At 42.7% G+C, this 13,233-nt stretch overlaps 1 protein-coding gene across 1 annotated transcript in view; it reads right to left on the bottom strand.

Annotated features, from left to right (window-relative positions):
• Positions 1-11,049, bottom strand: part of RFWD3 (ring finger and WD repeat domain 3) — a 46,831-nt gene extending 35,782 nt beyond the window's left edge. The window contains exons 1-2 of the mRNA XM_036088100.2: positions 10,900-11,049; positions 4,692-5,319 (exon numbers count right to left, since the gene is read on the bottom strand). Of these exons, the coding sequence (XP_035943993.1) occupies positions 4,692-5,317 (626 nt within the window). The 5' untranslated portion in view covers positions 5,318-5,319; positions 10,900-11,049. The remainder of the gene's footprint in view (positions 1-4,691; positions 5,320-10,899) is intronic.
• Between the last annotated feature and the right edge of the window lie 2,184 nt (positions 11,050-13,233).

The raw sequence follows: 13,233 nt of genomic DNA, 5'->3' as shown, positions 1-13,233 counted from the left end.
TCTCTCTCCCTCTGCCCCTCCCCATCCCTGTTTGCACGTGCACTCTCTCTAAAAAATACCCAACCAAACCTCTGAACAGGTCATTCAACTGCATTCTGACCTCCATTGTTTGTGATGATATATCAGCTGTCAACTTTATTGAATATCCTTTGTACATGATGAGTCAGTCACTTCTTCATTGCTGATTTCAAGATTCTCTTTTTCTTTGGCGCTAAGAGTTTGATTGTGATCTATGTAGGTGTGGATCTCTTTGAAATTTATTCTGTTTAGAGTCTGTTAAGCTTCTAGTAGATTAATGTTTTTCATCAAATTTGGCAAGTTTTTGTCATTTCTTCAAATATTCTTTCTGTCCCTTTCTCTCTCTCCTCCCCTACAAGGACTTCCATTATGCATATGTTGGCATATACTTGATGATGTTCTACAGGTCTCTGAGGCTCGGTTCATTATTCTTCATTTTCCCCCCTGTTATCTAGGCCAGATAACCTCAATTCACCTATCTTCAATTTTGTTTCTTGACTCTTCAAAGTCAATTCTTTCTTTTATCTATTCAAACTTGCTGAGCCCTCTAGTGATTTTTTAAATTTATTGTACTTGTCAACTCCACCATTTCTATTTTGTATATTTTTATAACTTCAATCTCTTTATTGAAATTGTCTATATGGTGACACACTATTTTATACTTTGCTTTAGTTCTCTGAATATATTTAAAAAGCAGATTTAAAGTCTGTCTGGGGCGCCTGGGAGGCTCAGTTGGTTAAGCGACTGCCTTCGGCTCAGGTCATGATCCTGGAGTCCCGGGATCGAGTCCCACATCAGGCTCCCTGCTCGGCAGGGAGTCTGCTTCTCTGAGCTCTGACCCTCCCCCCCTCTCATGCTCTCTCTCTCTCATTCTCTCTCTCAAATAAATAAATAAAATCTTAAAAAAAAAAAATAAAGTCTGTCTGGTAAGTCCAACATCTTGGCTTCTTTACGTATTTTTTATTTTTTATTTTTTTCCTATGTGTGGGCCATACTTTCTTTCCGTGTCTTGTAATTTCTTCTTGAAAACTGGACATTTCAAATACTATAATGTAGTAACTCTGGAAATCAGATTCTTCCCCTTTTCAGGCTTTGTTGTTATTGCTATTTCTTATACTTGTTACTTTTTGTTTAGTGACTTTTCTGAAGTGATTCTGTAAGATTTGCATTCTTTGTTGCATGTGGCCATTAAATCTATGTGGTTAGCTTAGGTGTTAGTTCATGCCTGGACAGAGATATGCTCAAACACCCAGGACGAGTAAGTCTCCTAGTCTTTGCCGAGTATGTGACTGTGTGTTTATGTTGGGACACACGTTCAGGAATCAGCCAGGCAGGTGACAATGCTTCTTCTTGATTGTGCAGAGCCTCAGGGTCAGCCAGAATTGAAAAATTAGTGCCTTCTTAGGTCTTTCCTGGGCATGAGCACAACCGTACACAGCCCTAGGCATGTCATGTCTGTGGCCTTCTAGATTTCCAAGAATATGTCAGAGCTTTTCAAAACCCCTATGAAGATCTCATTCCTCAGCTTTTCCTTTTAAGCTTTTTAGTTTAGTTTGCCCCCATTGTATGCACCTCCTCAGGCAGCCTCTGGGGAAAAGGCTTTCAGCTTTTTAGACTGGGCATAGTGGTAAGTCAGAAATAGCCCTGCAAGTGGGATCTTCCAGGAAACCAGCAAACAGGACAAAAAAAAGAGAATTCTCCGGGAATGAAGCTTTGAAGGAGCTCCAATCCCAATCTATTCCCTCTAGTGGCTGTCAGGCTGCTGGTTTTCACTGTCCTTGCAGGCACTTGGTTTGCACCACTACCATCGAGCTGAAGAGGGATATGGAACAGGGAATGCCATGAAGCTTACTGTTCTGATATTCAGCTGTTTTTTTTTTTTTTTTTTTAATACTCACTCCCTGAATTGCTTTAAGCATCTGCTTAATTTCCACAGTCCTGAAAATTGATTCTGATAAATTTTGCCAGTGTTTTGGAGGTCCTTACTCCGCCATTTTTGATGTTACTCAGGTTTTCTTTTTTAAAAATGCTAATAAGCAAGTTTATCAACTAATTTTGGCAATTGTGTGCTAACAGGAGCTACAGCCACCATGAGAATGGTATCTCCTAAGATCATTTTAATCAAATGAAATCCACACTAAAGTTAGGCTAATAGGCTACTGACATGCATACTGAGAATTCTGCATAGAAACTGGTAAGAAATTAAGCGATCAAAAAAAAAAAAAAAACCCCACTCATTAACATTGCTTTAATATAGCAAAAGGCATTTCCAAGGTCTGATTGAGGACAAAGGAAAGGGGAGCTACGTCATCAGGAAGCAGTGCTAGGGTTTCTCTGGGAGTACAATCTTGAAACCCAAGAAATCCTCCTCTTTCCCTGCGCTTACCATCTCTGAATTAAATAACAGTATAAGTTCTTGCCCCTTGCTTACCCTCTGTAGTCCTAGATTCCATGAGCTCCATGAGAACAGGTACCCTGATCTGTCCTCCCCTGAATGTAACTCCCCTCCCCTGAATGTAACTCCAAGGCAAAGTTCAGTCTCTCACATAGTGGAGTATTAGAAATATTTGATGAATGAGTGATGACGCTGACAGCCAGAATCAAGCAGCCTCAAACAAAGAAACAGGAAAGGAGTTTGTGACCTTGGCTGAGAAGCCTGTTGGGAAAAATACCTCATTACTCAGCTTCCCCCAACTTTGGCTTCTCAGTGGAGTCTGAGGCAAAAGCTGCTCACCCTCGCCCAGGCTCTTAACACCTGACCCAGAGATAGTCTGTCAGGTGAGTAAATGCCAAACACCATAATAAGAAATTCATGTTAAGAAATTCAGATGGTATAATAAGCAATCAATCCTAGAAAAGCTCCTATTTTTATGTGAATTTAGTGTGGCATTTGCTTCCAACACAGTATTTAGGGAAAAAAAGTTTTAATACCACATTTATTTGGCTCCAGAATCCATGTTTTCTCCACTAAGCTGCACAATCCCTGGCCCTTTAGGTTTATTCCTTTTGTAGAAACAAACACAATCGTCAAAGAGCTTAACTGATATCCTTTCACAGTCCCTGAGCACAGTTCTTATATATGTCAAGCAATTTTCTGATTAGAGCTTAGCTTCTGTGTGTAAATTTCTTTTGGGAGAATCGTGCTGACTGTGCCAGCAAGAGACTCTGGTCTCTCTGGCATTTCTATTTCTCTCTGTAAACTGGCATCTGGTTTTTAAGTGTCACTCTCCTGTGAGTTGGGTTAACACAAGAGTCTCCCACCAAAAAGCAATCAAATCTGCCCCTGCTCCCCTCCCCCGAATGAATATATGAACAACCAAGGCTGCGGAATACTGTGACATCTCTTGGCAGTCAGCCAGTTCCTGGGGACTTCACTTGCAACTCTCAGCCCACAGACTCTGAAAGGGTCCCAAACTGCACTACAAGCTGCCTTCACCTACGACGCAAACATATGAAATCTTATTCTGCCTTCATAATCAGAGGGAATGACACCTTAAAATAATAGTAACATGCATCTGAAACTCTTGTCAACACAAAACTAAGCACATCATCCCTGACGGGTCACATCCAGGAATGACTAGGCTAGAGACTAGATCCACAGGAACAGCAGGACCCTCCCCTTCACCCCACAGTAATCAGCGGAATCCACGGAAAAGGATGCTGAGTCCAGGATCAGAAGGCACAATCCCAATTCCAGAGTTACCCTAGTTAGAACACAAATTATTCCATCAGCTTCCTCATTTGTAAAACACAGTCAACAGATGGCCTAGCTACTTTTTAGTATCATCTCATTATTTTCATAATGTTAAGAAAACAAATGGATATGACCGAAGCTTCCTCTATCTGCTTGGATAGAAAATGAGTCAGATCCAGGTTCCAATACCAACTCAACCTTGTCCCCTGTTGTAGCTATGAGACCCCGAACAAAACACTTTCTCAGGGTCCAAGTTTCCTTCATATATAAAATGACGATGTTGAATTCAATCTCTTTAAACATTATGAAAACATTTAGAAGGCCAAATGTGAAATCAAGTATTTCAAAAGCAGGAGGAAGTTAAAAAACAGGCAAGGCATAGCCATTGGTTATTTTTCATAGTAACCCTGTCAAGACTTGACAGCTAAGCTCTTCAAAAGGCAAGCTCAAATGAAAAACTATGAAAGAAAATTATTTTCAACTCTGCAACACATTCTCAGGTGAGGAGGGCTGGAATGTTTCCCCACTTAGTCAGATTAAGCTCTAAATTAATTCACAGTTTACTTTTCACAAGGCTTCTCTAAATCCAGCCTGCCTGTCTTCCAAAGTCTACTGCACCATTACATGGGGTGCCAATGAACGATGGATACTGGGTAATTGGATTGTGAGTTTTAAGTTAAAAGAAATACTTTTTTGATATGCAAATGATCTAAAGAAGAGCCAGCCCCCATAGAATCCATTACCAACAAACTACCACCTAGTTTTCAAAGCACATCAGTGTAACTTATTCCCTAATGACTCTGTGAAGTAAATAAGGCAAGCACTTTTATTTTCATCTGACTTGTGAGGAACTGGGGGTTCAGAAAGACTATCTGACTTGCCAAAAGTCATTGCGTCAAGCCTCGGCAGCACTGGGGGCGTAACCAGCGTTCATAATTCCCAACCTGGCACTAATCCCAAGATTTTAACAAATTTTTACCTGGTACCATCTGTCCTCTGAGACCCTGCGGTTCTTGACCTGCGTGAAGCAGACGCCCTCCTCCTCCTCGATCTCACTGGTCCCACACTGTGGTCTGAAGGGGGTCTCAGGAATTCCAGCATGCCATGAAGTCTCTGCAGTCCACTGATGAAGGTGTTCATTGAATCCAATGAAGACACTGGGATGGGGCGGTTAACACGAGATCGCTGCCTATGTTCCTCTGAAGCCCCTGGATTAATGTTCTCCACACGGTCTTCTCCCAACAGCTCCACTTCTTCTGTCAGGTCAACAGACACCTGTGAAGCAGGCTGGAGCACATGCAGTCCCACTTGGCTGCTGGTCCCTTCAGCTGGAGCGGGCTGGGGCAGGGGTGGTCCCCCTTGGCCGCTGACCACTTCAGTAGGTAGAGGCTGGAGCAGGGGTAGTCCCCCTTGGCCGCTGACCACTTCAGTAGGTAGAGGCTGGAACAGGGGTGGTCCCCCTTGGCCACTGACCACTTCAGTAGGTAGAGGCTGGAGCAGGGGTGGTCCCCCTTGGCTGCTGACCACTTCAGCAGGAACAGGCTGTTCTGCAACATGATGCTCTAATTGCCCGTCAAGAGTATATTCCATTGCTTCCTGAGCCATCTCTGGAGAAGATTTGTAAAAAATATCAGTAAAATAGATAAAACATGCCGTATAGCTGATATAATCATATCTAAGTTTTCTAGAACTTCTGTTTAAGGTCATTCTTGGCAAAACTGAGAATCTTTTTTTTTTTTTTTAAATAAGCAACTAAAATCTCCTCTTTAAGTCAGAAGTGTTTGGTAATCAGTAACTTTTTTCTCCATAACAAGTACTTATAACTAGTTTTCCAGTTTCCCTTTTGAAAACATGAAGGCAGGTGATCATAGTACTATCTTCTATAACAGAACGATCTATGAAATAAGGGGATTGAACTTTTTTCCCCCTTTTTAATTTATTTATTATGTTATGTTAATCACCATACATTACATCATTAGTTTTTGATGTAGTGTTCCATGATTCATTGTTTGCGTATAACACCCAGTGCTCCATGCAGAACGTGCCCTCTTTAATACCCATCACCAGGCTAACCCATCCTCCCACCCCCCTCCCCTCTAGAACCCTGTTTGTTTTTCAGAGTCCATTGTCTCTCATGGTTCATCTCCAAGGGGACTGAACTTTTGTGACTGAAAGTAATTTCCCAGACCTCTAGCAGTTCTTTGTGACCCAAATACAGATATTTACCAAAATATATGCTATATTTGATTTTAGTTGGCATAGGCAATATTCATCTTTCACAGCACCAAGTTACTAAGGATAAACAAAGAAAGGTTTTTATAGTTGCAAAATTAACTCAATACTAACTCAAAATAGAAATTTACCTAATTTCTCCAAAAAGGCTGACCAAATTTTATTTGCTCTGTGCTTTCCAGTATTTTTGTTTCCCATCTCTAACGCTATTGGTTAGCCCATTTCACAGATATTTACCAGGGACCTGGCATGTCCCCTTCATTGTTTCTTGTCTCTAATTCCATGATGTTATCCATTCAAGAAATATTTATTAAGCACCTGTTAAGTAGTCAGATACCCCACAGAGGTAATGACAGGATAAAACTGTGTAACAGATTTTACATTCTAGCAAATGGGAAAATAAATGAATGTGGAAATTATACATTGTAATACTTGGTCTTGGGAGTAGGAGTCAAGGAGAGCCATTTTATTTTTTTTTAGTTTATTTATTAACTTTTTATTTCTGCTAAATCAAGAAAGCTTAAAGGAAAGAAGAGCACTGAAATGGTAGCAAGTGTTTGGTAGTTACAGCAGATGGTTATGAATATTTGGATCAAACGTGGACACAGGAATGATAAAGCAAGTTCTTACTGAAAACTTTCAAAATTCTCTCGGATGCTCCCATGGCAAATCTTTCTCTGTAGAAACCCAGTGGGTGGACCCCTTCTCTCAGTTTTGGTTGCAACTCTGCAATGTGTTTCATTACATCCTATGTTGTCATTTGGATATGGTTTTTAAAATTTGGTCCAAAATTTATCATAAATTTATTTCTCCAATGAATAAAAAAAATAATCAAATGGGAAAAGTCAGGTTCTTGGGGGATAAAGCCATTTGCAGCCTTGTTGGTCTTGGTAAACAAAAAAAATCCTGACATCTTATCATGGATATTAAATATTATGCAATTTTTGTCCTGAAAGATAGTTGATAGATTGTTGAGATCTGCTGCTTGAGTTAACGGCTTAACGTGACAGAAATGGTCTTTAATTGACAGTATCAATTATATGAAGAAATATTATCACATCCCATATTTGGAAGATTCATGTGAGAATCTTTCCCTCAGCTATTTGGGGAAAGTTTACTCAGCTTCACTGGGGAAATTAGTCTTGTATACATGGCTCATATTTTATTTTATTTTTAATATTTATTTATTTGAGAGAGAGAGAGAGCACAAAGAGCGAGAAGCAGACTCCCCACTGAGCAGGGAGCCCACTGCAGGACTCGATCCCAGGATGCTGGGACCATGACCTGAGCTGAAAGCAGACGCTTAACCGAATGAACCACCCAGGTGCCCCAAGGAGCACCATTTTATAAAGTCTTTCAAAAAGAGTGAAAGTTGAGCCCAGGTGTGAAGGATTAAAAGAAGGTGGCCATATGAAGAGCCAAGGAAGAGTTTCAGAAGGAAAGCAGTACAGAGGTCCCTGATAAGCATGGGTTTGGTGCAACTGAGAAACAGGGCAGATGCAATGAGCACAGGAAGGAAGAGTGGAAGTATGGGATGAGGCTGAGGAGGCAGAACACTAACACGAAAGGCTTCAGTAAGGAGTTTCTTCTGTGTTAGGAACGGACTGCAGGGGAAGCAAGACTGCAAGCAAGCCAACCAGTTCACAGCCTCCCTGTGGGGGTGTAAACCAGTGGTCAGAGGCTTGGGCGAGTGGTAGCAGGAGATGTAAAGTAGTAGACAGCTTTAAGAACCCTAAGCATAGACATGTTACTTAAAATCACAAGATAGATCAAACTACCTATGGAACAGAGATAGAAGAATATCGGGCCAAGAACTCAAACCTGAGACACACATTATAAAAGGCCAACAGCTAACAGGAAGAGAACCCAGAGCAGACTATGAAGGAGGAGGAAACCTGGGAGAGCACGGGCTCTTGGAAGCCTGTTTCAAGAATGGAATGGTCAAGTGAGTCTAGTACAGAAGAGTGATCACCACTACATTTAACAACATGGAGATGACACACAGCCTAGAAAAGAGCAGTTTCCCTGAAGTGATGGGCCCAGAGGCCAGACTGGAAGGGGCTGAGTAAATAAAGGGAATTTCAATAAACATGGTGGATGAATGAAGCACACTTATCTTTCTTTTTCTAGTCATTCCTGAAAACCAATGAACCTGAGACAAACGCCCAAAGGCATTTAAGAAAAGATAAATTACAAGACAAATTCAAACAGGGTATGAGATAAGCAATTTTTACTGGAACCGGTAACTTCTTAGTAGAGCTGAAAAGATCAAACCCACAAGTGCCTGCAATGAGGGGGGATTGTGTGCTCCTGAGAAGCAAGCTGACTCCCACTGAGGGGACTGCAGAAACCGGGGACCACAGAGGACAGTGTTGAAAGACGGAGCTGAAAGAGAGGACTGGTTGAAAGCCTGTCTCAAGTGAACAAAAAGCCAGGCAAACAAACACCTCCTCCGCGTATGCTGTAGAAAACTGGCAGTTTGTGCCACACAGGCTTAACACCAGAACGGGTACAGCACAGCAGTGAAGATAAGGAGTTAAGTGCAAGTATACACACTGAACAGTGTGAGACCCTTCCAACTCTTCTTCCCCAGCTTTTTTCCCTGCACAAATCCAGGGCACAACATTCTGGTTTATACACATTCTCTACCCAAGGCAGGAGATTAGAGGACTGTTCACTACAGAAAACCACCTCAAGAAAAAAGATCTATAAATACTGACTATTGTGAATCCCCCCCAAAAATGGCTGAGTCTCTGTCCATCTATTTAACAGTAAAAGCCTACTGGTTGATAAGGTTCAGCCACTCATACAGAGCTTCCAATCTGCTTTCTGGGGGAAGAAGGGGGCCCTCCTTAAAACAAAGAGCCAAGGTTCAATTGACATTTGAGCAAAGCTGCCAACATGAGACAGAGACCAAAGCAGACAAACAGAAGAAACTTGGAAGGAAGAAGGGAAAACAATGCAAGAAAAACTGTAAAAAACAAAACCAAAAAACTCCCTCAAACTTATAGGAAAAGAATGCCAGGAGGGAAAAGGACAAATCAGAAAACAAGAAAGAGCTCTTGGAAATGAAAAATGACAGCCAAAATAAAATATTTAATAGAAGGATTGGAAGAGAGGCGCCTGGGTGGCAGTCCGTTAAGCGTCTGCCTTCAGCTCCAGTCATGATCCCAGGGTCCTGGGACTGAGCCCTACATCGGGCTCCCTGCTCTGTGGGGAGCCTGCTTCTCCCTCTGCCTGCCGCTCCCCCTGCTTGTGTGTGTGCATGGGAGCGTGCTTGTGCTCACTCGCTGTCAAATAAATAAAATCTTAAAAAAAAAAAAAAAAAGATTGGGAGATAACGTTGAGGAACTCGTCTAGAAAACAGACTAAAAGACAGTCAAAAAGGACAATAATAAAATTAAAATGTCAAGCCAGGATATTTGATTAACTGAACTACCAGAAAGAGAACTCAAGAAAGTGGAGAAGAAAGTAAAACAAAACCTCTGCTCAAGACAGAACCATAAGCTCTCTTCCCATTAAGAGCCCCAACACAGTAAATTTTCTTCAAAATTACATCAAACAGAAAAAAGCAGGTTATAAAGGAATCCGCTATAATCCCATTTTTAGGACGCTTTAAAACATGAAAAACCATGCTATCTGGACTTACAAATATACAACAGCAGTATGAAACAAGCGTGGGCATGAAAAATACCGAATTCTGGAGAAGGAGAGTTCAGATACACGTGGGGCTTCAACTATATATATACTTTTATTTCTCAAAAAAAAAAAAAAAGGATGCAATTATAATTATAGCAAAAGGTCAAGCTCAAGAATTGTTAGATCTAGATGGTGAGTGCACAGGTCTTTTTTTTTTTTTATCATTCTCTGTACTTTTCATTATGGTTAAATATTAGAAAGGAAATTTCTCCCCGTCATAGGTCTGTTCTGATTAGAATAAGGCAGACGGCCGAATCCAACCGATTCATCTCGGTATCCTCCAGAGCAACAAGCACACAGCAGATGCTTAAATACCTACAGAATTATCCACCATACCCCTAAAAAAAGAAACCAAAACAACCAACCAACCAACCACCCCCCAACATCTAAGAACAGCATCGGATAAAGACAGATCTAGGAGAGAGAGAGAGAACATTTTCATCCTGGCAGAAAGTTCTATGAAACAGCGGCGGCCTAGAGCTGAGCTTCCCGATCAGTGCGGGGAAATAAATATCCTCCAGCCCTGGGCTAGCCAGGAGTGATCAGAGCCAAAAAGACTGTCGGCTGGGCACCCCAAGCCTGGAGCAGCCTTGTCCTTGACCTCGGCGTGCCAAACAAACGCTAGCCTCCCACTTGTCATCTTTCCAACTTTGGTATCAGATCAACGTCCGCACCGGGCGGGACGACGGCCGCCAATCACCCGGATAAGGGGCTGCAGCACCGAGGCGAGCGAACCTCGGTTCAAATCCCCACTCTGCCGCGTACTACCTGCGGCACCTTCGGCGGGTTTCCTAGCCTCTCTGTTCAGCTTGTTCACTACTAAAACTGGGATAAAGGAGTATTTACGTCACAGAGTGGATAAGAACAAACATCAGGTTCCTCGGTGAACCGGAAAGTAACGCAAGAAACGGGCGCTCAGCGGGAGAGCACTTATATTTGCACATGAAGAGCTGGAAGATTGGCTCAACAGGAGAGCGGCCCGCGGCGAACTCCGCTCCTGCCTTCGCGCCCCCCTCCCCCGCCCCCACCTTGGGCGCCTGCCCCGAGCAAGCCCGAAAGAGCTTGGGTTCGGGCGCCTCGGGCCCGACGATTGGGGCAACCCGGAGCGGCCGAACCTCCCCAGGCCGCCGGGTTCGGTGCCCGCTCGCAACTCCCCTCGTGGGGCGTCCCCAGGCCCCGCAGCCAGGGATCAAACCCGGGAAGTTATCCTGGAGCCAGAGGCCCAAGGCCTGCGCAGACGCAAGCGCCCGCCTTACCTAGAGCCGGGAGGACGCCGTGGGCTTGCAAAATCACCGCGGTCGCGGCCGTTTTTTGGAAAAACTCGCACAGACCCGGGCCAACAGCCACTTCCTGAGCAGCTCAAGCGGCCCGCCTGAGGTGCGGGCGCGGCCTGCTCCTATTGGGCAGCAGTCCTAGACGGCGGCCAGTACCCTGTCTTCTTCTTCTTTAGGTCGCCGCTGACTGAAAAAGCGGCTCTCTCATTGGCTGATATTTCGTAAACTGACTAGGCGGGACCACGTGCGAGGGGCCCTCGTTCAATTGGTGGAAACCTTCGCCAGTCACCTCGTGCCCAGCCCACAAGGAGAAAAACAGAACCAGCGTTTCACCGCTCTTTATTTGAACTTCTTGGCGGGAGAAAGTTGTAAGAAAAAGATCTCTCGGATCTTTCCGGAGCCTGAGGCGTGGGACAGTCGCGTTCCTGTATATCCTCTGCTGAGGTGGAAGAGCTCATGCAAAACAACTTGCCTACACCGTCTCTTTAATCCCAAGCCATTGCAATAAATTGCCTGCTACTCTATCGTCACATTACTTGACAGCAAACATTTTTTAAGAATCTCACTGAAAGTCGAAATCTCACTTCTAGGAGTAAGACCTAGAAAATCTAAACCTCAGGCAGAGACGGCACATTGCCAACATTTTATTTACGCAGCTGTCAATTCTCAGGGGAATTGATGGCATAAATAATTGAAAGTCTTGGATAATCAAATATTTTCTCCTCTGAACCTGTTACCAAAGTCAGCATTAGCATTTTTACTTTTTCTTCTTTTCCTGCCATCTAAGGGATCTGCTACTGAGCTATAGCATGGCTAATGGGAGAAGCGAAACTTTCTTTTGTAAACAAACAGGTATGTTAAGGAATAGAATGAAAAACGTCTGTACTCATATAAATCCTGCAAGTTCAGTACAGAAGTATTAGAGGATGCAGAGAAGCGAAAAAGAAAAATTGTGTCTATCCAGAGAAGTCATTATTAACGTTGCTTAAAATCTTCATCTACCTAAATAGCTTGTTTTAATTTTAAAATGTATCTTGAATTCCTTTCCATGTTAATGAATGCATAGGCACATCATCAAATACTGAGTGACTCTTTGAAAAGAATTTAAATAGAAATAGGTAAAATGTCACATGGTAAAAAAAACTGGACAACAGTTAAGGCTACTTGGTGAGAAGTATACAGAATGTTTCTAAATGATTCTGATACTCATTCATGATCCACCTAATGGCCATGTTTACTAGCTAGGAGAGAAACAGAATACAGACACATGCCAGCAATTTATAGTCTTGTCTCCAACTACCAAAAGTTATATATAGCTAGAGGGAAAAGGTGTTGGCTGTGTTCCATTTTAGGGGTGACATTCCCACCTTTATGGGTGATTAGTTGAATACCAATGTGTCTATTGGTTCATTTGTAAAAAGACTGAAAAATAAATGCACTAAGACTCACTTCATAGAAAGTTGTTTGGATGGATGTCTTTTTCTTTTTATCCACCAAAAGACATGACTAATGAGTTCTTCTATACTGCATAATAGTAATTAAAACCTGCATGTATAATTCAAAATGCAAAATTTGAAAGAATGGTCAAGGTTAAACAAAAGATGCCAAAGGAAGTTTTATACTTGTGGAAACCTTATCCTCAGACTCTGGGGAAGTCATTAATTTTCCTCTACCATTAGGAGTACCATTCATGCATTCACTCATTCATTCAGTCTACAAGTATTCAACAACTACTGCAATCCTGGCTCTGGTCTGTATGGTATGGATATAGTATATAAGATAGAGAAGACCTTGGGATGCCTGGGTGGCTCAGTCAGTTAAGCGCCTGCCTTCAGCTCAGGTCATGATCCCAGGGTCTTGGATGGAGTCCCACATGGGGTTCCTTGCTCAGCGGGGAGCCTGCTTCTCCCTTTCCCTCTGCCTGCCATTCCCCTGCTTATGCTCTCTCTCTCTGACAAATAAATAAATAAAATCTTAAAAAAAAAAAGAGAGAAGACCTTGACCTAATAGAACTTCTATCCTCCATGGGGCACCTAAGTGGCTCAGTTGGTTGGGCTTCTGACTCTTGATTTCGGCTCAGGTCATGATCTCTGGGTTGTGAGATCGAACCCCTGCATCAGGCTCTGTGCTGGGCATGGAGCCTGCTTAAGATTCTCTCTCACCCTCTCCCTCTGCTCCACCCCCTCCATGTGTGCTCTCTCTCAAAAAAAAAGAAAAAGAAAAAGAAAAAGAATTAGCATCATAAATGATGTTTGGAGATAGGGAGGTAGAAACAAAACAAAAAGGTGGGAATTTCACCCCTAAAAACAGAATAAA

Source organism: Halichoerus grypus, chromosome 15 (genome assembly GCF_964656455.1).
Source record: "Halichoerus grypus chromosome 15, mHalGry1.hap1.1, whole genome shotgun sequence".
In the NCBI taxonomy this organism is placed as follows: Eukaryota; Metazoa; Chordata; class Mammalia; order Carnivora; family Phocidae; genus Halichoerus; species Halichoerus grypus.
Note: the sequence above shows the minus strand (reverse complement) of the source record. Positions and strands in the feature narration are given on the sequence as shown.